Here is a 22,589-nt window from a genome sequence, read left to right as displayed (position 1 = left end):
ATTAAAATCTTTTACATAAACCTTTATTGATCCCCAGAGGAAAATGCAGGTGTTACAGCAGCACAAGGACAGAAATAAGGACAGATACATAAAAAAGTTGTTTTATAAAAACGTGGGTGCGTGTGCATGTGAGTGAGAGCGTTGGTTTTACACGCCGAGAGTTGTGACAAAAGTCATTTTTTATGCTGCACATATCTTGAACTAACTCTCAGAAAACTGCAGGTTCGCAGCAACTCTCATTTCATTTGAATCATGGATGATGCTGTCTTTTAAAAAAAAGAATAACAGTAATTGTTCATTTCTTACACAGCAGTGCAACTTTTATTCTTGTATTTCATTCCTTCTTATTCTATTTTACCTGTTTTTTATATTCTCTTTAACAAATGTTTTTAATTGTTTTTATCTGCTCTTTAATGTTTTATGAAAAGTACTTGTTGCTGAAATGTGCTCTATTAATGAAGTTTGGGGAACAGGCTGTGAGAGCGGTGTAGAGGCAATCACAGCCCACCACTTTTCAGTATTTTGAGTACAGCCCCTTTATGATTATATGGTATAATGTAGTATAGAATATAAAATATAATATACAGTGAAATATAGTAATATAGCATGTATACCGTATGTAGAGTTTATATATAATATGTAGAATAGTACAGCAATGAAGTACATAATATAAAGTATAAGTGTCAGTTTAGTATATTATATAATCAATAGTATAATGTATATGTTTGGTTTGCAATATTTGCAACTTGTGCAATGATGCCAAAATTACCTCTTGTGCATCACTGCCTCCAATCCAGGTTTCTTGGTACTTATGACTGCTGGTCGTGATCAGTCTCTGAATCTCTTGGTACTCCATGATGTTGCGAACGGACGCGAGGTTTCCTCCCATGGACTCACAGTTTTTCTACAGTACGGGAGACAAACAGACAGACAGACCAACAAAGAGAGGAGTTGTTAAAGAAAGTAAGAAGGATGACACCAAGTCAGCAAAAGATGCCAAGAAACCAAATGTCCATGTGTAGAGTTTAATATCGCCAACATTACCTCAGCTTTAGCCCAGGTCATGGGTCTTGGAATGTAGCGGAAATAACGGTCACCGAACTTCAACCAACCACTGGGGGCAGCCTCTTCTGGTCCACCTCTTGACCAGATTAACATCAGCTATGTGTAGGAAAAAAGTTCAGTGGGTAATGTGGAGGTTCCAGTTAAAGTCACTTCATGTAGAACTTTTATATTACAATATTAAACACATTTATTTTGATAGTATGAAGATGTTATAAATGCACAATAAACACAAAGCGTAGGTGAAGTCATCGCAGCAGAGCATCACGACAACGTACAATCCATCGAAGAGAACATCTAAAATCTACTCACCTGTTTGATCTTTATCAGCCTTTTCCTCTGGAACAGCTGGAAAAAGTTTGACACCGCAGTTATTGGATTGAATTGTTACAGTTTATTGGCAATAAATACATCCGTAACACTTAATACTCACCAGCAGCTCCAGTCAGAGCCGTCATGACACAAACCAGTGCAAACACAGTCAGTGTCTTCATGGTGAAGGTGATAGCTTTAACACAGAGAGACAGACATGTTACTGATACTTGTGTAGGGAACAGACGATTCCTACTGACTGTCATTCCAGTAAAGGAAAGTCAGAAGATGATAAGAAAATTTGTAACAAAACCTGCTGCAGAATATCCTCTTCTTCTCTTCTTTCAGCCGTCCTGTGACGAGGTGCTGAACAAGAGGAAGACCAGCACTTAAATACAGCTACTTATCTCATCATCGCTCAAAAAACTGGGAACTGAGAACAGTCTGCTAGTCATAGTTATATTATATTCATTTGTTGTATAATTGCCACTGTTCATCATACCAACTGCAATATTTATGATGAATCATATTTCTCAATATCTGTATATCTGTATCAGTGTTTCTGTGCCCCAACCGGCAGCAGCAGATGGCCGCCCACCAAGAGCCTGGGTCCGAGGTTTCTGCCTGTAAAAAGTACGTTTTTCCTCGCCACTATCGCACCAAATGCTTGCTCGTGGGAAATTGTTGGGTCTACACCTACTCTATTTGTAAAGTGTCCTGAGATGACTCCTGTTGTGATTTGACACTATAAATTAAATTGAATTGAATGGAATGTGTGACTGTTCTCGTATCGGAATAAACTTCTCCTGTAATCGTCATTGTATGGAAACTGAGACCGTTTTCTTGAGAAAATTTGCTTTGTCATCACAAGATAATTAAGTTATTACTGTCTTAACAGTTTACTCTTTATGCCAAGTCATTATTAAAGAAAAAAATGACACATAACTTTGGACATCCAAAGAGTCAACATGACAAACACTGAGACGAAACAACACAATACTTCCAAATTAATAATTCCAAACCTAATAAAGCAATACACATCCTCTGAATAAAAATATATATCAGGGATGGATAACTCTCTCCATACATTTCACATTTTAAGCAGCAAAAGGACTATGTTTCACTACTCCATTTCTAAATACAATCTTAACATTTTTTAAAGCTTGTTTTACAATTTTACTTCAAAAATCCTGGTCAAGGATTTATTGCCACCACTGTTTGACAATTTACTGTTCTGGGTTCCTGGGGTTCAATTTAAGGCTCTCATATTTGGATTATACATGCTTCCCCTTGGCTTCATTTCTGAGAAATACAACATTTTGTATCACTCTTATGCAGATGATCTGAGCCAATAACGTGATCTCATTGGAAGGCGTATGAATAGCATGCCACTGTTAATGATATTTCACGAGCTACATGTATGTACACCCCATTGTCGTTCACATAGTTTAGCCAACCTGTCACGTGAAATTTAAGTTTAGCTGACAAAAGGTGACCGTGAGGCGGGTACTGGTCACCGTGAGAGGACAGCAACCGTGACAGTTTAAGTTTAGCCACAATAGTTTGTTGTCATGCAACAATTGTGTCAGTTAAGTTTAGGTTCCAAAATGCTAGTTAAGATTAGAAAAAAAGATTGTGTTTTGGGTTGAAACACTCCCGGGTTTCCTGGGGTGCGATGAGTTTTGAAATAATGCTGAGGAACTCATTTTTATGGTTATTCCGACACCACACGAATGGAGCACAAATGCCCTACCTCACAATGTTAACGAAAGTGAAAAATAATTAGTATATCCGTCCCACCAGAATTTAATGAGTTACTCTTTGGCCCATGCTACACCCTTCTTGAGTTTCATGAAAATTGGGCCAGTAGTTTTTCTGTAATCCTGCTAACAAACAACCTGAGCAGAACATAACCTTGGCGGAGGTATTATGAAAACTAAACTGAAGTAATCCTGTTTGGCCCTTCTTTAAAGTATCTCTGGAGATTCAGCCATGATGATATTTGCTATGAAACTAAGTAATGCATTCTGTTCTTTACACTAAACGGTTGTTTACTGTATCTACTCTCGTTCTATGTGACACTTAAATATAAAACAGAAGTTGGGGAAGTGTTGCACCGGAGTTATTCTATCTGCGCTGCACAAATTCCACTGGGTCACTAAAGTTGTTTTTTTTTTATTGCAAAATTAAGGCCTTCTTTACCTTGAAACCTATACGGAACAATAAAAAACATAAAGAGAGTCTCTCTGAACCCTGTGACTTCCAACAGCTGACCAACCTGTTTAGCTCCCTATATGTAATCTGCATGTGAATAACTGCCCACAGCTGCTGCATGCCTTTGTGGGTAAAAATGAATGCTTTAATTTTATATCTACATTTTTGTCCACCTACATTTATTTATTTCTGTATTTCTGTGTCCATATGTTAATGAGGTAGGATGTCCTAACCTCAGTTTAAAGTATGATTGGCTACAGGAGTGAGCTTGATTCGGGTCTACTACTTTTGCCTTATGGTGAGACCATAGAGTGTAACGAGTGAGACATTGCAGATCGCAGAACAGTTGCACATATGAGTCTTACCAGTTTGTTTTAATGCTTCAGGCTTTTATTTTGCAAAAGACAAGAAAGAAGAGTTCACTCTAAAGAATACATGTCAGGTTGTGCTAAAAGCTTCTTTTCATAACACATTCAGTCTGCTCTTATTAAAGGCAAAAAGCCTCAGAGACAGTCCAGCTCCTTATTGTCACCTGTCGCTTCCTTCCTTAAGTAGCGTTACAGCGATAGAACAGAAATAAAGATATGAAACTTAAATGAGACCATTCAGCTCAGATGAGAGACTGATGGAGTAAAGACAGATGTATTTAAAGGCAGAAACACAAACACACCTCCCCCAGTGTTTGTGCTTTTTACGGGTATGTTATGGTGTCAGACCAGGCATTTTCTAACTTTCTTGGCGCAGACAGACGGTCTTTGATTGTGGCACTGCAAGTCATCCCAGCATTTCTGAGCTGCAGGTACAAAAACAAGGTGAGTTAGCGAATGCGAGTCAGCGAATGCTACACAAACAAAAACTCAAACTGTTAAACGTGACTAATTATTCTTGATGGGTACAGTTAGGTAACACTATGATCAATGATAAGATACAGATCATTGCGAAAAACGTAAATGTTGTAATACTGTGTATGGTTAACCCACCTACTGATTTGATAAAACAAAAAGATATCTGACTCAGAGCGACTTTTTTGCTCAAGATGCAACATGTTATATGAGCTGTATCACTGCTACTGTACGATAATCAATATGTCGTTTTACCTCCAACATTTATTTGCAAACAATTCTGATTGCCCCAAGCGTTATTAGGCTCTCCAACACACCAGTTGGAGTAGAGGAAAGGTGTGCCATCGCTCCAGAACCATTGCTTTTCCTGGAATAAAGAAAATAATTGAAAAAGCCATGAAATTAAAATCTTTTACATAAACCTTTATTGATCCCCAGAGGAAAATGCAGGTGTTACAGCAGCACAAGGACAGAAATAAGGACAGATACATAAAAAAGTTGTTTTATAAAAACGTGGGTGCGTGTGCATGTGAGTGAGAGCGTTGGTTTTACACGCCGAGAGTTGTGACAATGGTCATTTTTTATGCTGTATGTATCTTGAACTAACTCTCAGAAAACTGCAGGTTCGCTGCAACTCTCATTTCATTTGAATCATGGATGATGCTGTCTTTTAAAAAAAAGAATAACAGTAATTGTTCATTTCTTACACAGCAGTGCAACTTTTATTCTTGTATTTCATTCCTTCTTATTCTATTTTACCTGTTTTTTATATTCTCTTTAACAAATGTTTTTAATTGTTTTTATCTGCTCTTTAATGTTTTATGAAAAGTACTTGTTGCTGAAATGTGCTCTATTAATGAAGTTTGGGGAACAGGCTGTGAGAGCGGTGTAGAGGCAATCACAGCCCACCACTTTTCAGTATTTTGAGTACAGCCCCTTTATGATTATATGGTATAATGTAGTATAGAATATAAAATATAATATACAGTGAAATATAGTAATATAGCATGTATACCGTATGTAGAATTTATATATAATATGTAGAATAGTACAGCAATGAAGTACATAATATAAAGTATAAGTGTCAGTTTAGTATATTATATAATCAATAGTATAATGTATATGTTTGGTTTGCAATATTTGCAACTTGTGCAATGATGCCAAAATTACCTCTTGTGCATCAGTGCCTCCAATCCAGGTTTCTTTGTACTCATGACTGCTGGTCGTGATCAGTCTCTGAAGCTTGTGGTACTCCATGATGTTGCGAACGGACGCGAGGTTTCCTCCCATGGACTCACAGTTTTTCTACAGTACGGGAGACAAACAGACAGACAGACCAACAAAGAGAGGAGTTGTTAAAGAAAGTAAGAAGGATGACACCAAGTCAGCAAAAGATGCCGAGAAACCAAATGTCCATGTGTAGAGTTTAATATCGCCAACATTACCTCAGCTTTAGCCCAGGTCATGGGTGTTGGAATGTAGCGGAAACAACGGTTACTGAACTTCAACCAACCCTTGGGGCAGCCTCTTCTGGTCCACCTCTTGACCAGATTAATATCAGCTATGTGTAGGAAAAAAGTTCAGTGGGTAATGTGGAGGTTCCAGTTAAAGTCTCTTTATGTGGAACTTTAATATTACAATATTAAAATCGTTTATTTTGATAGTATGAAGATGTTATAAATGCACAATAAACACAAAGTGTAGGTGAAGTCATCGCAGCAGAGCATCACGACAACGTACAATCCATCGAAGAGAACATCTAAAATCAGCTCACCTGTTTGATCTTTATCGGCCTTTTCCTCTGGAACAGCTGGAAGAAGTTTGACACCGCAGTTATTGGATTGTTGCAGTTTATTGGCAATAAATACATCCGTAACACTTAATACTCACCAGCAGCTCCAGTCACAGCCGTCATGACACAAACCAGTGCAAACACAGTCAGTGTCTTCATGGTGAAGGTGATAGCTTTAACACAGAGAGACAGACATGTTACTGATACTTGTGTAGGGAACAGACGATGCCTACTGACTGTCAGTCCAGTAAAGGAAAGTCAGAAGATGATAAGAAAGTTTTTCACAAAACCTGCTGCAGAATATCCTCTTCTTCTCTTCTTTCAGCCGTCCTGTGACGAGGTGCTGAACAAGAGGAAGACCAGCACTTAAATACAGCTACTTATCTCATCATCTCTCAAAAAACAGGGAACTGAGGACAGACTGCTACTACTACTAGTTCTAGTCACTGTTCTTTTATCTTCCTTGGAACTATAATTGCCACTGTTCATCATACTAACGGCAATATTTATGATGAATCATATTTCTCCATATCTGTATATCTGTATCAGTGTCTCCATGTCCCAACCGGCAGCAGCAGATGGCCGCCCACCAACAGCCTGGGTCCGAGGTTTCTGCCTGTAAAAAGTACGTTTTTCCTCGCCACTATCGCACCAAATGCTTGCTCGTGGGAAATTGTTGGGTCTTTGTAAATTATAGAGTGTGGTCTACACCTACTCTATTTGTAAAGTGTCCTGAGATGACTCCTGTTGTGATTTGACACTATAAATTAAATTGAATTGAATGGAATGTGTGACTGTTCTCGTATCGGAATAAACTTCTCCTGTAATCGTCATTGTATGGAAACTGAGACCGTTTTCTTGAGAAAATTTGCTTTGTCATCACAAGATAATTAAGTTATTATGAGAAGAACAAAGATTGTTTACCCTTATTATTTACGTTTATTAGAGATTAGGAATACTTTGCTGTCAAACCAGTCGTCACTTGCATTTCCCTGGTCAAATCAGCCATGCTACAACTGCAGTGCATCCATCTATACTGATAATTATATGATGACTGAATCTCCACAGATACTTTAAAGTCAGGTCAGTTTAATGTATTTAGCACATTTAAAAACAACAGGAGCTAACCCAAAGTGCTTTCCAGTTGAGGCAGATGGGTTAGTATCTGCCTCATTACACTTATACAAGATTAAAGAAATAGAATGTGCATGGGGTTATTCTTTGGCCCATGGTACACGGGCCAAAGAATAACCCATTAAATTCCGTGGTGTAGAATCGCGGGGTGTATACACTAATTATTTGTCACTTTCATTAACATTGTGAGGTAGGACATTTGTGCTGCATTCATGTTTTGTCAGATTAATCATTAAAATGAGTTCCTCAACATATTTAAACACTCACCGGATCCCAGGAAACAAGTGTTCATGTCCCGGGACTGTTTTAACCCAAAACACAATATTATTTCTAATCTTAACTAGTCGTTTTGGTGTCTAAACTGCCACGTCACAGGTCAGCTAAACTAGGTGAACGACAATGGGGCGTACATTGCTCGTGAAATGTCATTAATAGTGGCATGCTATTCATACGCCTTCCCATGAGATCACATTGTTCTCAGATCATCTGCATTACAGTGATACATTTTTTTCTATTTCCCAAAAATAAAGCCAAGGGGAAGCATGTGTAATGTGAATATGAGAGCCTAACATTTAACCTTAGCAATCAGTGGTGGCATGGAATTCATAACCAGGAGAGAGTTATCTATCCCTGATATATATTTTTATTTAGAGCATGTGTATTGCTTTATTAGGTTTGGAATTGAATTATGAATTTGGAATTATTGTGTTGTGTTTGTCATGAATACAGTTGAGTGTTATTGTGTGTATGGATGTCCAAAGTTATGTGTCTTTATGTGTGTTTTTTTCTTTAATAATGACTTGGCATAAAGAGTAAACTGTTAAGACAGTAACAATGCCTTCTGATGAAACATCAACTTCTCTGTTGAAGTTGTTTCAGAAGTTTCTACTTCCTCAAAATGTTTTTGAGAAAGGAGATACCAAGGCAGTTGGTTAATAAATATTCATGAGTATGTCTGCAAGTCATGCGGGGAAATATATAACACAACAGTATTGTGCATCGAAGGGTTTGTTTTAGCTATCTGTATGCTTTGTTTAATAAAGACAAGAGCAAAGCATACAGCTTGTCCAAATTCAATGTTTTCACAGTGAACCGTTGATGTGCATATGTCACATGAAACAACATATTCCTGAGCTCTTGTTGTTGTTACAGTGAGGATGCTTGAGTTGGTACCATGGTCTTCTATATCTGGCAACTGCTGTAAAAAGCTGATAGGCCAACATAGCTGAAATACAGCATTTAATTCAGGCATTTAAGGTGAGCCTTATTTCATGGTCAGATCCGACCTCAAGTTTGGAGTTTGGTACTTGCATGTTGATGTGAACCTGTCCTTTAACGGTGCACTGACCAAACTCCAGCTCTCACTAAAAGATGTTGCTTACTTTGACGAAACCTGTGACTTTCTCTGTCTGTGTTATATGTTGGAAACTTAACAAGACAATACTGTATGTAGACTAATTTCTTGTATGCTGTATGTAATCAGATTGAGAATAGTGTTGCTGCATACACACGTAAAGTGACTAAAAACTTTCGATTTTTTTCATCAGTCACTAGGTGATGAAACAGAACCCCAACTCAGCTGAAGTGAGTTTCCTAACACACACACACACTTTGAAACAAGAGTCAGCCTTTCTTGCTGTGTTTGTTCATATAATTAATCCTATGAAAATGAGCCTTGGCATGTCCGCAGGACATCAGTGGTGGGTTGAACATTAAAAGGTAGAGCCACCTGACGATCACACAGAGCAGCAACAAGAAACCTGAACATATATGTGGCGAGCTTCTTTTTCCTCTCTGTATGTTTTAGTATATATCAGAACAGGGCAACAATCTGAGGTCTTTGGGGGAAATAACTGAATTACAGTGAGACGCTGGAGCTGATGTGTAGCTGATTGGGCAGGTTTCCTGCTGTTTGTAGAAATCAGTCCTTGGCTCCTAATTTAGCAGGTGGTGAATACTGACGTCTGATAAGCTCGTAGTTGATGCAATGACCTGAAGAAAAGATTGGTGTGATGGGAAGTTTTCCAAAATACATGGAACCCATGGAATAATGGTCCTCTGGTTACAATGCAAACCAAATTAGCACTGAGACACATTTCTCAAGTGTTTAACTGTTGTTTGAATGTTATCAACTATGTCAAACTAATTCGCTAATTAACAACTTTATATGGCTGGTGTGTGCGGGCTAACAGGGATAGAACCCAAACACAAACAAAGTAGACAGATTGGATCAGTGCAGCGGTTTATTGAAGGTACTTGTGTATTGTCTCACTGGCATGTACAGGAATCATTAGGCAGGCAAGAGTGACCTGTTACCTTACAAAAAAATGGTTCCTGCTTAAATACACCATGTAACCCATAGCACAATGATGACACATAGTGGACAATTTGTGTCCTACACACACACACACACACACACACACAAACATTACATGAAAAGTTACCAAATGCTTTTTATACAAGCTGTTTGATCAAAACACTTATTCAGCACATGCAATAGCACTTTGAGAATCTTAAACTTCTGTATTATTCAAGTCAATACCACAATACTAAAATAGTTCCACAGCACTCACAAGGATAACACTAATGGATGCCGCTGTCATTCTGTTATTCCTTTATTCGGATCCCCATTAGCTGCTAACAATGTACCAGCTACTCTTCCTGGGGTCCACATAAAACAATCACAAACATATACATAACATGTTTTTTTTTGTTTTTGTTACAACATCAAATAACAACCTTTAAAATAAACCTTATTATCCTTCATAAACTACAGCAGCACATAAGATGTCCACATGCTGATTCTGTCGTCTGATTTATGTTAGACAAACTAAAAGAGGTTTAAAGATTTGCATATCTGAATCTTTCTGAGTTGTGGTCTTGTTATGTGTCTATGCATTCGTGACTGCTGTGCGAGATGCACTAATAGCATTTTGTTCCACATTGCTCGGCCCTTTGTATTGTACCATTACAAAGCAGTATAAAGGTCTTTTCGCACATAAAGCAATTGTCGCGCCTCATAATTCATTTTCAATGAGAGGCGAGCGGGCAGGTAGGGAGGCTCGGGCAATCTGACAGGCAACGCGACAAGTGGGCGCAATCCCGTGAAACTGTCGCATTCCTGCTTGTCACATGCACACGCCCGCCGCAAGAGCTGAATTGTCGTGAACTTTTCCCTACGCGACCAACGAGGCGTGCAAATCAATGAACAAGTGACTGAACAGTTCGTAATTATGACTATGCTAAATTTAGCTAATGTTAGATATCAACACTAACAGTCTGTGGTTAGGTGAGACTAGGATTACCACTATTTGTGAAATAGACCTGTGAAATAAATATATGATACCACATTCAACTAATGTCATTCAGTTGTAAAGGCAGGAATAGTGCACCGATTCCCCATGGTCACTACGCATTGATCGCCTGGCGTTTACTCAGGAAGCGTCTTTTCATATTAGGAGCGCAATGAGACCACGCGGATCCATTCGACTACGCAAGGGAAGTGTCGCTCTCCGTCTGAAAAGCCTTTAAGACAACACTTTATCCCTTTGGTCTCATCAGCCTGCCACAGCCTTTGTGCATTAATGTTGACCTCCGAGATGAAAACCAGGACAAAGGTCAACATCCTCAGTTGGCTATCCATCTCTGTTTGGTGGCTGTTGGTTTCATGAAGGAGAGAGACCAGAAACAAATGTTCACTGAGGCTAAAACTATGTTTTTTAACCTATTCAGCTTGCCGTCTGTCTCCAGTGGTTTACAGTAACTCAACACATGCAAAGCATATATATATATATATATATATATATCTATATGACGATAAATATGTCCACTGGGTGCCCCCATAGATTTCTTTTTGCCGATGGAATCGTCATTTTTGAAACGATTCCAAGTAGGAATTGGTTCTCGATGCCCAACCCTATTTATGAGTGATTCGTGGTGTATTTTAAAGGAAACGTCTGAAAGTGACATCAGTAAATGAATGACAATCTTTTTTTCTTCAAAACATTGAAGCGGCATTGTTCAGTGTAATCCCTGCGACTACTTGATGTTGTGTTGACTTGAATAATATGCAAGTTTGTGATTCTAGTAGTTCTTTTACATGAGGTTACATTTGCTGGATTACTCTTTTGATCAAACAGCTTGTATCAAAGCCATTAGCATGCTTTTTGTAAGAGTGATGTTCATGTATTGTGAGTGTGGAGGACACAAATTGGCCACTAGGTGTCACCATTGTGCTGTGTGTCACATGTGTATTTAATCGCGGAACTTTTTTGTCAGGTAACACGTGTGTTGCTAGTCGGAGGAACACAAATAACCTTCAGCTGGGTGCAGCTCATGTAAAAGTATATATTTTTTAAAAGATTATTTGGATATACGTTGGATTCATGGAGCTTGATGTACACAGATTCTGGCTTCTTTCATGTAATACATTGAAGACCATTGCTATTAAACAAGACGCTAGAGCCTGAATGCTGAAGCGTTTATTGCAGTACATTTAAAAGCTTGTGTTTGCAGTTTTTATCATGAATCAGACCAGCCCAACTGCAGCACAGGTCATCAGCTGTCGATTGAAAATGTGAAATCAGCTGATGATGATCACATCTTCTTGGCACACGCAAAGAACCTTTCCTTTGTGCAGGTTACATCATTCCAGTAATCCCAGCCTGGAAAATATACAACAGAAAAGATTACATTCAGTGGCATCAGAAAACCTTATTGAGTAATTTATTAAACACAATGTCAACATTTAAACAGAGTAATCATGTTTCTTCACAGAGGTAGTCACATTTCCTGCTTTAAGCAGGTAGATAATGGGCCTCATGCAGAAACATTTTTGTCTTAAAATGTTCGATTCAACTTGCCACCTGTTCAGAAGGAGGGCACATTCATGATATCCGCAAAATTATTCTTTTGGTCACACCCAAAGCTCATGAATTTGAACGTAGAAGGTGCTGTCAGCCCCACAAAACTTCTAACTTTGTTCTGGATCTTATAATACACTGAATTTTTTCAAGGCAAAATACTATTTTTACATGATTAAAAGTCCATTTTTGGCCTCCACCCATTCTTAAAACTGCAAACATTCTCACTACTCATCTATTTTTCCTTACTATTGTAGTCTGACTCGATGCAGTCCTCTTGTCCACCAGAGTTGTTTGGCTGCCGAAATTGCCATGGTTTATAGTTGAATTTAGAGCCATCGATGAATCCAAACACACCCTGAAAAATTTAGAGGTGAAGATGAGCGATGACATGACTCACATACTCCTCTATGTATTATACATTAGGATCTTTCATCCCATTCATCCACCAATGAGTTGACTAACCCAGCCAATAAGACTTTCACTGCTTACCCCTGATCTTTTGGCTCCAATCCAAAAGAGCTTGTAATCATGAACGGCAAACCAGGTCAAACAAGTCAGGAAATTCGCTTCATCTTCACTGTGTAGAGACACCAGATTACTGTTTAAGGAGTTACAGTGTGCCTGAAATGAACAGGAATGTAACCATGTTAGTCATCACCAGTTCATTATGGGCGTGGCATTATTATTAAGAATGCACATGTAAAATGAATGTCAATGGGAAGTTTGTATTTCAATAACACGTTGCAATATTTCCTGTGTCGTTGGGATTGACTAGAGCGGAAGGCTTTGACCCCATCATACTGCTTGCAGTTCTAGTTATACTGTGCGTTTCTGTGTGTGTGTTTGCATCACCTGTGCATCATTGAAATTTTTTCGAGTCCCGATGAATTTAGCACAGCGATCCGCAGCAATGCGACTCCATCCGTCACCACATGGCGGAGCTGAATATTTCTGACAAAAGTATGGAGCTCCAACTGTGGAAACACAAGTTCTTAAATAAACAAATGTTTCTTTGTTTTTTTTCTTGGTAGTGGTAAAGTACTTACAGTCAGGCTCGGCTGTCACACTGTCCAGGACGAACACCAACAGCAGAACAGCAGTTACCACAGCTGGACGCATGACTCAGGCCTCAGTAACTCTCAGTGCTCCACAGCTGGAATATGATCTGAATATGTGACAGTTTGAAGTGTGAATATTTGCCAGCCTATTTCTTTACCATAGGCCTGCACTACGAAGCAAGCTCAACATGCCCTGGATTTATTTCCATTGCCTGGTGTCACCAAACCTAACAACCGCAGTCCCGCATAAGCTCTGACACGACGGTGGTTAACAACTAGTTCAATAAAACCAGGGTTTCCCAATCAAGCGACGGCCGTGTTCACATAAAAGAGGTGGTGTTTGCACCATATGACCTATTGCAAACATGGACAAGTCTAACAAAGCCGCATATTTTACACAAGAAGAGCAAACGATAATCCTACAGAAATGACCACGGACACGGTTTTACAGGCAAAAAGCAATGCAGTCGTTGCTTCCTAACCCAGGAAAGAAAGCTGGCAATAAATTGTCAACACTGTAAATGCGTAAATTACAAGACTTATCAATATCACTGCCAGGCACAACAAGATCCGACCATAATTACACGTGTGTACTCCATAAACATTCGTTGCTGTAGCCTATTCTTTCAGTTGCAACTCTGGCAGATAAGCGACCGTGGAGCAAATAAAAAATAAATATAAAAACATAATTCAAACCGATTTGTCGCATTGGCAACATATGGCTACAGAAGCTGTCAAAGATAACAAGTGTGGATTAAACAAACAAGATAACATATTAATCAGTTGCATAACATGACCCTCGCCCTATTCTTCCTGTATCCTCGGTTAATTAAAATAAAGCTGCTTTATTGTAATTAATAGTTTCATAGTAGTGATAGTTGATAACATTAAAACTTTTGAGAAATATGTCTAAATGCTCCTTTGTTGGCATCTCAACCAAGAGACCATTCAGGCACATAACCACCCATAAAGCCGTATGTCGTTTTTACACCAGTTTATGTTTGTAATAAACAAACAAGATGATGTGTTAATTCTTTGTTAGTTTGACATAGTTCTTCACATTCAAACAACATTCAATCACTTGAAAAGTGTCTAATGCTCATTTGGTTTGCATCTTTACCAAAAGACTGTTATTTATGTGTGTCTTTTGGAAAGACTGATATAGTTAGTGGAGGACCCCAGGGGTCAATTCTTGGACCCCTGTTGTTCAGTCTGTAGACACTGACACTATGTCACATCGTGCAGATGTAATCACATCATCACTATGTTAGTGTAAAGAAGTTGATGACACAGCTTTATATATCTCTGATTCCAGGAAACACTGTCCCTATTAAAATACTTGTTTTACATTTAAGGAAATATTAAGATGAGGAAAACCCTGTCTACAAGCACCTCAAAGCTCATTAATGAACATGTTATGTCTTCTTTGGCACATAACCCCATACAATGTGTAGAAGATTACCAATAAAATATAATCACATATTCAGGTGTTTGCACTAGGAGCCTATCAGACTTTAGATTCCAGCATTCACTGAATCACCTGTGAAATTAGGAGGCAACTTTATAAAGACATACAGTACAGATTTATACATACAACAAGAATCTAGCCCATGCTCACCACAAATGTGTTCTGGTTTCTCGTTGCTCCTCTGTTTCTCAGGTGGTTCTTCCTCTCACTATTATACTCATCACTCATGCCCTCTGGACATGGTAATGGCTCATTTTCATATGATCGGTTATAAGAACAAACAGAGCACGAAAGTCATGCCCCAGAGACACAGCCCCTTGTTTGAGGTATGCGTGAGAATTTGCTTCTGCAGAAACTCACTTCAGCCTAGTTGGGGTTCTTGTTTTATCCCCCAGTGACTGAAATCTAAACTTTTAGTTTAAGCGTTTTTGCAGTAACAAAATTATCTTATTACACAAAATTAGAAGTTGGATAAAACTGATAACATACGAAAGTAATAAGTAATGTAAATGCCTACTGTATTGTCATTGTATTCTGTTACACTTGCAGCTCACACTGATCTATTTGCTTTGCTGATACATAAACTTAGCACAAAAAGTAAGGAAATTTGTGTTTGGTAGATTATTTCTCTGTGGTAACAATGCTTTTTTGCAATAAATCTTATACTGCTGGAAAGCCTGTTTAGTTCCCTTTCAAATGGTGCCCCATTTTATAAGTGATGAGTCTAGTGGTTCTCATCAATGTCAACTCCCTCTGATTTCTTACATAAAAAATGAGGAATTAAAATGTTCATTAAAGAGTTTCTAGACCAGAGGCAATGGAAAACAACCAAACTGAGCTGGGTTTAGGCTGAATTAGGTCTCACACATGAACAAACTAATTTTAAGGGTGCTACCCTGCTAATATAGCAAACTGTTTATCAGCAAAGCTTTTAGAGTGAGTTTCCACCTGACAATCAGACAGAGGAGCAACAAGAAATCAGAACACATCCGTGTTAAGCTTCTTTTTCTCTCTTTATGTTTTAGAACAGGGGTCTTCAACGTTTTATTAGGCTAAGGACCCCTTAGCTGAAAGAGAGACGAAGCAGGGACCCCCTACTAATATTGTATAAAATTGAGTTGCACATTAAACTGGGCCTACAATAACGTGTTGGGGCGGCATAAAGCCTACACATACCTTTTTATGGTGCATACAATACTGAGGTATTAAAATATATACAATACAATAAACTTATTCATATATTTATACATTATGTTTTAATCTTAAACATGTAGCACAGTTCATCCTTACATTTAACTCTGGATGGGTACCTTACATACATCAATGTTGTGTAAATAAAATAAAATCACAAATAGGACGATTTCTCTTATTTGGATTTTTTTTTTTAATAATTAAACAGTAACTTGGAGGCCACCCTGCAGTAACTTTGAGGAAATCTGTCCGCTTAAGCATTCATGTAACAGCGTTTTATTTGTGTAAAAATCTTGATCAACTTCTTACAGATGCATTTCTTTTAAAGATAATTGTGGAAAAACAGCTGTTCTGCAACAGATTTCATTGTGACAGCATTCTGTGTGCGATAACCTCTTTAAAAGATACACATTCTGTATTTCTAGTCCAATCAATAAATTTCATCAAAAGTCCAATCTAAATCCACTTCTTTATCTCTGTTTTTTTCTGCTATTATTATCACTGTATTATCACAAATATTCAACAGACTCTAGTCCCTACGTGAACTTTTAAATGGTCCTTTGGTTCATGTACTCTCTGGCAGGCGCGTAGTCAGTAATGGGCCAGGGCGGCATTGGCCCGCCCACTTCATTCGCTGGCCCGTCCAGCCAAGTTTGATCAAAATACGTTTTGTTATGAAAAATATTCAAATGTATGTAAAAAAAAAAGAAATAGTAACTAGTTGTGTGTGTTGAATGTGTCTTCTCTTCTCCTGATTAAAACAGAACTTTTCAAACCATAGAATAAGGATCAAACAATTAGGAAGCAGACTCTCCGGGCTGCCTTGAGCATCTAACGTTAGCTAGCTGGCTTTTTAGACAATGTAGCCTACAATGGATGTGTTAAGCAATGTACTGTTAAAAGTTACTGCAACAACAATGGCTTCTCTTTAACGTGATATGGACAGTTTTCTTGGATGGAATACAGTGTAAATAAGGACGAGCTTTTCTGCAGCATGTGCAGATATTTCCACAGCGGAGCTGACAGCCCATCAGAGAGAGAGGAGTGTGTTTGAGTGCTGGCCCTCACAGAGGTAACATTAAGTAAAACGTGTTTCATGCTTCTTGCATTATTTAAGTAACCTAGTAACCTTCCTATTTAGTAAGAAATCGTGAACACTGATGATGGCTTCTAGCTGAAACGCGTTTGTGTTTTGCCCACATTAAATAAGAAGATAACTTATCTGTGAGTGACGTAGTTTTTAGTTTTCTTTGATCCTGTCACTGCCGTGGACTCGATACACTGTCTAAGATTTGGCGCTTTGCTGGCCACTTTTCATTATATCTTTCATAATTCAAACAATGCCTGGCTGGAAGTTTTCTTTGATTTTCTTTTACTGCTAGTAGCACATTTGCTGCTCATGATCTTGTTTGGGTTCATGTTTAGTTGCAATAAAATGCTTAATTTTAATACAGTGCTGTGCAGAGCCAATGCTGCTGGTTCTGCCGGTGCAAATATATTTTAGCCTGAATAGGTTAAAATCGACAGGTTTTTGTCTATAGAGGGTTTTCACCGACGTCACGTTCTGGGCGGTAACCTGGATGCGCGGCCATATTGGAGGCACTCGGTGTAAACAACTGAATGGAGTAATGGAGTATTGTGCACTTTGGATACTTTAATACTTTATGTCTAAACAACAGAAAAGCACATCAAAACAAGACGTCCAAGATGCAAAGGCATGGAAGGACTTGGACCACAAAAAAAAAAGGCGTGATATTTTGAGAAATTACAGTTTACTGGCGGTGCAGATCCCTACAAGTTGGCTCCCTCTTCTTGGATCCATGGCGACCCGGTGATTCTTCCTTCAGTTGCATATCCCGATATAGTCAGCTACCTGGTTTTCTCGCCGAGCCCATACACAGCGGAAGACCTTAAATCCTACAAATGTTTGGAGGCTTATAACCAGATGGTGTGTGGATGGGTGAGGGAGACGCAGTACCAAGTCATTAACGACCGTTGTGTTGTGAAGGCCAAAGTAATTAATGCAATAACGTCTTTAATCAACCTAACCTTAACTGTATGATATCAGTGTGATACTCAAGGTGTAGCCAAGTGACTCTCAATAGTTTTTTTTTCATTTCAAAGACCGAACAAGACAAATTTTTCCCTCGTAGATCCTGGTTGAGCTTTGCCAACCACAAGCGCCTCCTTTCCTCTGATAACGTCTGGCATTCCTCTCCCTGGTTTTCAATAACTTTTGGAAGTCGATAATATTCCAAATGTTTTTCTCGGTCTGACCTATTGGTACAACCTAAAACACGGCAATAATTAACCATTTTCCTTGACGCCGTTCGGGATCTACTTCAGTGCCTGTTCTTTGTTGTGATGCGGAGTACCTCCAACATGGCGACTTCGGGTCTGATGACCCGAAATCTGATGCCGGGAAAACCCTCTATATTGTTGCGTACAAACTTTTTAGACTGAGCTTTGTTGGTTGAGCATGTTGTAGACAGTACTGCTATTGCCGTTGTAATGCAGTATGTTGGAAGGTAAAATTGTAGCTGTTTTTTTCAGTTTGTCCTTTTTGCTACTTTGTCATTTTGAAAATGGCCCACTCACTTTTGTACTGGCCCGCCCAAAATACTATTTCTGCCTACGCCACTGCTCTCTGGGCTTACTTGAGCACAGATTTTGAAAAAATGTTAAGCTGTATATTTTTGTTAAATATACAGCTTGTTAAATGTCATCTTTAGTCAAGTAGAGACGATTGCTTTTAGACTTGATGCATGCAAAATAGTTACGTAAGTCTTAGGTGTAACACTGGTGGAATGCATGACTCTTGTGTCATTGCTCGTTGCTAATGATCACGTCTGAGATTACGGAGTTTGTGCATTTGTCTAACCTCAATGTCTTTACATGCTTATGCAGTGAAGTGCTGCAGGCTCGTATAGGAGAGCTGTGTTCCAACAATAGCAGCCTGAGGGGGACAAAAGGGCAGAGTAAAGAAATCGGTTTTATTTCAACTGATAAAAAAGAAACAGAAACAGAAACACACACACGCTTTTTACGGGTATGTTATGATGTCAGACCAGGCATCTTCAGGTTTTCTTGGCGCAGACAGACGGTCTTTGAGAGTCACACTGCAAGTCATCCCAGCATTTCTGATCTGCATGTACAAAAACAAGGTGAGTTAGCGAATGCGAGTCAGCGAATGCTACACAAACAAAAACTCAAACTGTTAAACGTGACTAATTATTCTTGATGGGTACAGTTAGGTAACACTATGATCAATGATAAGATACAGATCATTGCGAAAAACGTAAATGTTGTAATACTGTGTATGGTTAACCCACCTACTGATTTGATAAAACAAAAAGATATCTGACTCAGAGCGACTTTTTTGCTCAAGATGCAACATGTTATATGAGCTGTATCACTGCTACTGTACGATAATCAATATGTCATTTTACCTGCAACATTTATTTGCAAACAATTCTGCTTGCCCCCAAGGTTATTAGGCTCTCCAACACACCAGTTGGAGTAGAGGAAAGGTGTGCCATCGCTCCAGAACCATTGCTTTCCCTGGAATAAAGAAAGTACTTGAATAAGCCATGAAATTAAAATCTTTTAAATAAACCTTTATTGATCCCCAGAGGAAAATGCAGGTGTTACAGCAGCACAAGGACAGAAATAAGGACAGATACATAAAAAAGTTGTTTTATAAAAACGCGGGCCGCGTGTGCATGTGAGTGAGAGCGTTGGTTTTACACGCCGAGAGTTGTGACAAAGGTCATTTTTTATGCTGCACATATCTTGAACTAACTCTCAGAAAACTGCAGGTGCGCTGCAACTCTCATTTCATTTGAATCATGGATGATGCTGTCTTTTAAAAAAAGAATAACAGTAATTGTTCATTTCTTACACAGCAGTGCAACTTTTACTCTTGTATTTCATTCCTTCTTATTCTATTTTACCTGTTTTTTATATTCTCTTTAACAAATGTTTTTAATTGTTTTTATCTGCTCTTTACTGTTTTATGAAAAGTACTTTATATGGCCTTGTTGCTAAAACGTGCTCTATAAATAAAGCTGCCTTGCCTTGCTTGACAAAGTGTCAGTATTTGACAAGTTTGGGGAACAGGCTGTGAGAGTATTTCGAGTACAGTATTTGAGTACAGCCCCTTTATGATAATATGGTATAATATAATAAATGTAGTATAGAATATAAAATATAATATACAGTGAAATGTAGTAATATAGCATGTATATCGTATACAGAGTTTATATATATAATATGTAATATAGTACAGCAATGAAGTATATAATATAAAGTATAAGTGTCAGTTTAGTATAATATATAATAAATAGTATGTATATTTGGTTTGCAATATTTGCAACTTGTGTAATGATGGCAAAATTACCTCTTGTGCATCAGTGCCTCCAATCCAGGTTTCTTTGTACTTATCTTTGCCGGTCATGATCAGTCTCTGAAGCTCTTGGTACTCCATGATGTCGCGAACGGATGCGAGGTCTCCTCCCATGGACTCACAATGTTTTCTACAGTACGGGAGACAAACAGACAGACAGACCAACAAAGAGAGGAGTTGTTAAAGAAAGTAAGAAGGATGACACTAAGTCAGCAAAAGATGCCAACAAACCAAATGTCCATGTGTATGAAAACAAAATGAACATTACCTCAGCTTTAGCCCAGGTCATGGGTGTTGGAATGTAGAGGAAACAACGGTCATTGAATGTAGACCAATCCCCGGAGCAGCCTCCTCTGATGAACTGCTTGTCTTCAGCTCCTCTGATCAACCTCTTGTCTTCAGCTCCTCTGATCAACCTCTTGTCTTCAGCTCCTCTGATCAACCTCTTGTCTTCAGCTCCTCTGATCAACCTCTTGAATTCAGCTCCTCTGAACAACCTCTTGTCTTCAGCTCCTCTGATCAACCTCTTGACTTCAGCTCCTCTGATCAACCTCTTGAATTCAGCTCCTCTGAACAACCTCTTGTCTTCAGCTCCTCTGATCAACCTCTTGAATTCAGCTCCTCTGAACAACCTCTTGTCTTCAGCTCCTCTGATCAACCTCTTGTCTTCAGCTTCTCTAAACAACCTCTTGAATTCAGCTCCTCTGAACAATCTCTTGACTTCAGCTCCTCTGATCAACCTCTTGACTTCAGCTCCTCTGAACAACCTCTTGAATTCAGCTCCTCTGATCAACCTCTTGACTTCAGCTCCTCTGATCAACCTCTTGTCTTCAGCTCCTCTGATCAACCTCTTGACTTCAGTTCCTCTGATCAACCTCTTGTCTTCAGCTCCTCTGATCAACCTCTTGTCTTCAGCTCCTCTGATCAATCTCTTGACTTCAGTTCCTCTGATCAACCTCTTGACTTCAGTTCCTCTGATCAATCTCTTGACTTCAGCTCCTCTGAACAACCTCTTGTCTTCAGCTCCTCTGATCAACCTCTTGAATTCAGCTCCTCTGAACAACCTCTTGACTTCAGCTCCTCTGATCAACCTCTTGTCTTCAGCTCCTCTGATCAACCTCTTGTCTTCAGCTCCTCTGATCAACCTCTTGACTTCAGCTCCTCTGAACAACCTCTTGAATTCAGCTCCTCTGATCAACCTCTTGACTTCAGCTCCTCTGATCAACCTCTTGAATTCAGCTCCTTTGAACAACCTCTTGACTTCAGCTATTTGTAGGAAAAAAAGTTCAGTGGGTAATGTGGAGGTTCCAGTTAAAGTCACTTCATGTAGAACTTTTATATTACAATATTAAACACATTTATTTTGATAGTATGAAGATGTTATAAATGCACAATAAACACAAAGCGTAGGTGAAGTCATCGCAGCAGAGCATCACGACAACGTACAATCCATCGAAGAGAACATCTAAAATCAGCTCACTGTTTGATCTTTATCGGCCTTTTCCTATTTGCCTTTTTTTTGTAACGCCTTGTATGTCAAAAGTTAACATTTTAAACCAGTCTTGAAAGTGGGAGGGAGCTAGCAGGGAGTTGAAAAAACTGGAGTAATGTGTGACTTCCTGCTGCAAAGTGAGAAAGTTTTAATGCTGCCAAAGATAATAATTATTTATGTAAAATCTGCAGCTCAAAGGTGGGAAAATCACAAGTCAACACACCTTACCTGATTACAGTTGACTGGGACCAAAGTACAAGGTATTTTATTTGAGGACTGTGATCGCCGAGGAGACTGTAATGCACAAAGTGGGTAGGGAAGCTTTTGTTAAGTCAACTCTTCTACATACATTACATTCTATTGAAGTTGTACAACAAATCAGTTTCTAACTCCAATCTAAATATTAGTGTTTTGGAAAATGCACAATGAGTTTGTCGATTAAAAAGCCCAAACTAAATGGATAAAAAGTTTAAACAGCATGCATGCTGTCTGCAGCAGCAAGCGGTTTCAGTTTTGTAATCACAGAAAACATTAATCTTAACCCATTGTCATGTAAGTTGTAATGTTTCTGTAAGTGACTTTAAATGCCACATTGGATTGTGTTTTATCTTTCCAGCTGAATGTGTGTCATCCAAGTGCTACATATTGTATCATCACCGTCATGCGTACCGTCATCTCTGTTGTTGCTGCTGCTGTCGTAGCCTTGTCTACAGTGAATTGTAAGTCACAGTTTGATACACATATTTTAAATAAT

At 38.7% G+C, this 22,589-nt stretch overlaps 2 protein-coding genes and 1 pseudogene across 4 annotated transcripts; all 3 read right to left on the bottom strand.

Moving 5' to 3' along the window:
* Window positions 1–236: 236 nt before the first annotated feature.
* On the bottom strand, window positions 237–3,204 carry LOC144534596 (ladderlectin-like; annotated as a pseudogene). Its single transcript, XR_013503578.1, has 7 exons — window positions 3,193–3,204; window positions 1,688–1,715; window positions 1,496–1,570; window positions 1,375–1,410; window positions 1,045–1,161; window positions 770–904; window positions 237–266 (listed from the first exon to the last, which is right to left on the bottom strand). The product of XR_013503578.1 is annotated as a ladderlectin-like (transcript).
* A 752-nt stretch (window positions 3,205–3,956) lies between these two features.
* LOC144534416 (C-type isolectin Sp-CL4-like) lies at window positions 3,957–14,946 on the bottom strand. Of its 2 annotated transcripts, XM_078276329.1 has the most exons (8): window positions 14,898–14,946; window positions 6,513–6,565; window positions 6,321–6,395; window positions 6,205–6,240; window positions 5,876–5,991; window positions 5,601–5,735; window positions 4,686–4,797; window positions 3,957–4,381 (listed from the first exon to the last, which is right to left on the bottom strand). In XM_078276329.1, the coding sequence occupies exons 3-8, from the start codon at window positions 6,379–6,381 to the stop codon at window positions 4,299–4,301; spliced, it is 543 nt and encodes a 180-aa protein (XP_078132455.1). In that variant the 5' UTR covers window positions 6,382–6,395; window positions 6,513–6,565; window positions 14,898–14,946; the 3' UTR covers window positions 3,957–4,298. The 2 variants fall into 2 exon arrangements, with proteins under 2 accessions (XP_078132455.1, XP_078132456.1); XM_078276330.1 differs by lacking the exons at window positions 3,957–4,381; window positions 4,686–4,797; window positions 5,601–5,735; ... (2 more) ...; window positions 6,321–6,395; window positions 6,513–6,565 and adding exons at window positions 11,818–12,020; window positions 12,468–12,576; window positions 12,711–12,842; window positions 13,074–13,195; window positions 13,268–13,386 and having other exon boundaries at window positions 14,898–14,935.
* A 3,966-nt stretch (window positions 14,947–18,912) lies between these two features.
* On the bottom strand, window positions 18,913–22,510 carry LOC144534595 (uncharacterized). Its single transcript, XM_078276601.1, has 8 exons — window positions 22,505–22,510; window positions 21,825–21,847; window positions 21,354–21,611; window positions 21,084–21,299; window positions 20,612–21,002; window positions 20,338–20,472; window positions 19,388–19,499; window positions 18,913–19,083 (listed from the first exon to the last, which is right to left on the bottom strand). Exons 1-8 carry the CDS (start codon window positions 22,508–22,510, stop codon window positions 19,016–19,018), a joined length of 1,209 nt encoding a protein of 402 aa, XP_078132727.1. The 3' UTR covers window positions 18,913–19,015.
* Between the last annotated feature and the right edge of the window lie 79 nt (window positions 22,511–22,589).

The sequence above is a fragment of the Sander vitreus genome, chromosome 19 (genome assembly GCF_031162955.1).
Source record: "Sander vitreus isolate 19-12246 chromosome 19, sanVit1, whole genome shotgun sequence".
NCBI lineage: Eukaryota > Metazoa > Chordata > Actinopteri > Perciformes > Percidae > Sander > Sander vitreus.
The sequence above is the reverse complement of the archived record's forward strand: the minus strand, read 5'-3'. Positions and strand labels throughout refer to the sequence as shown.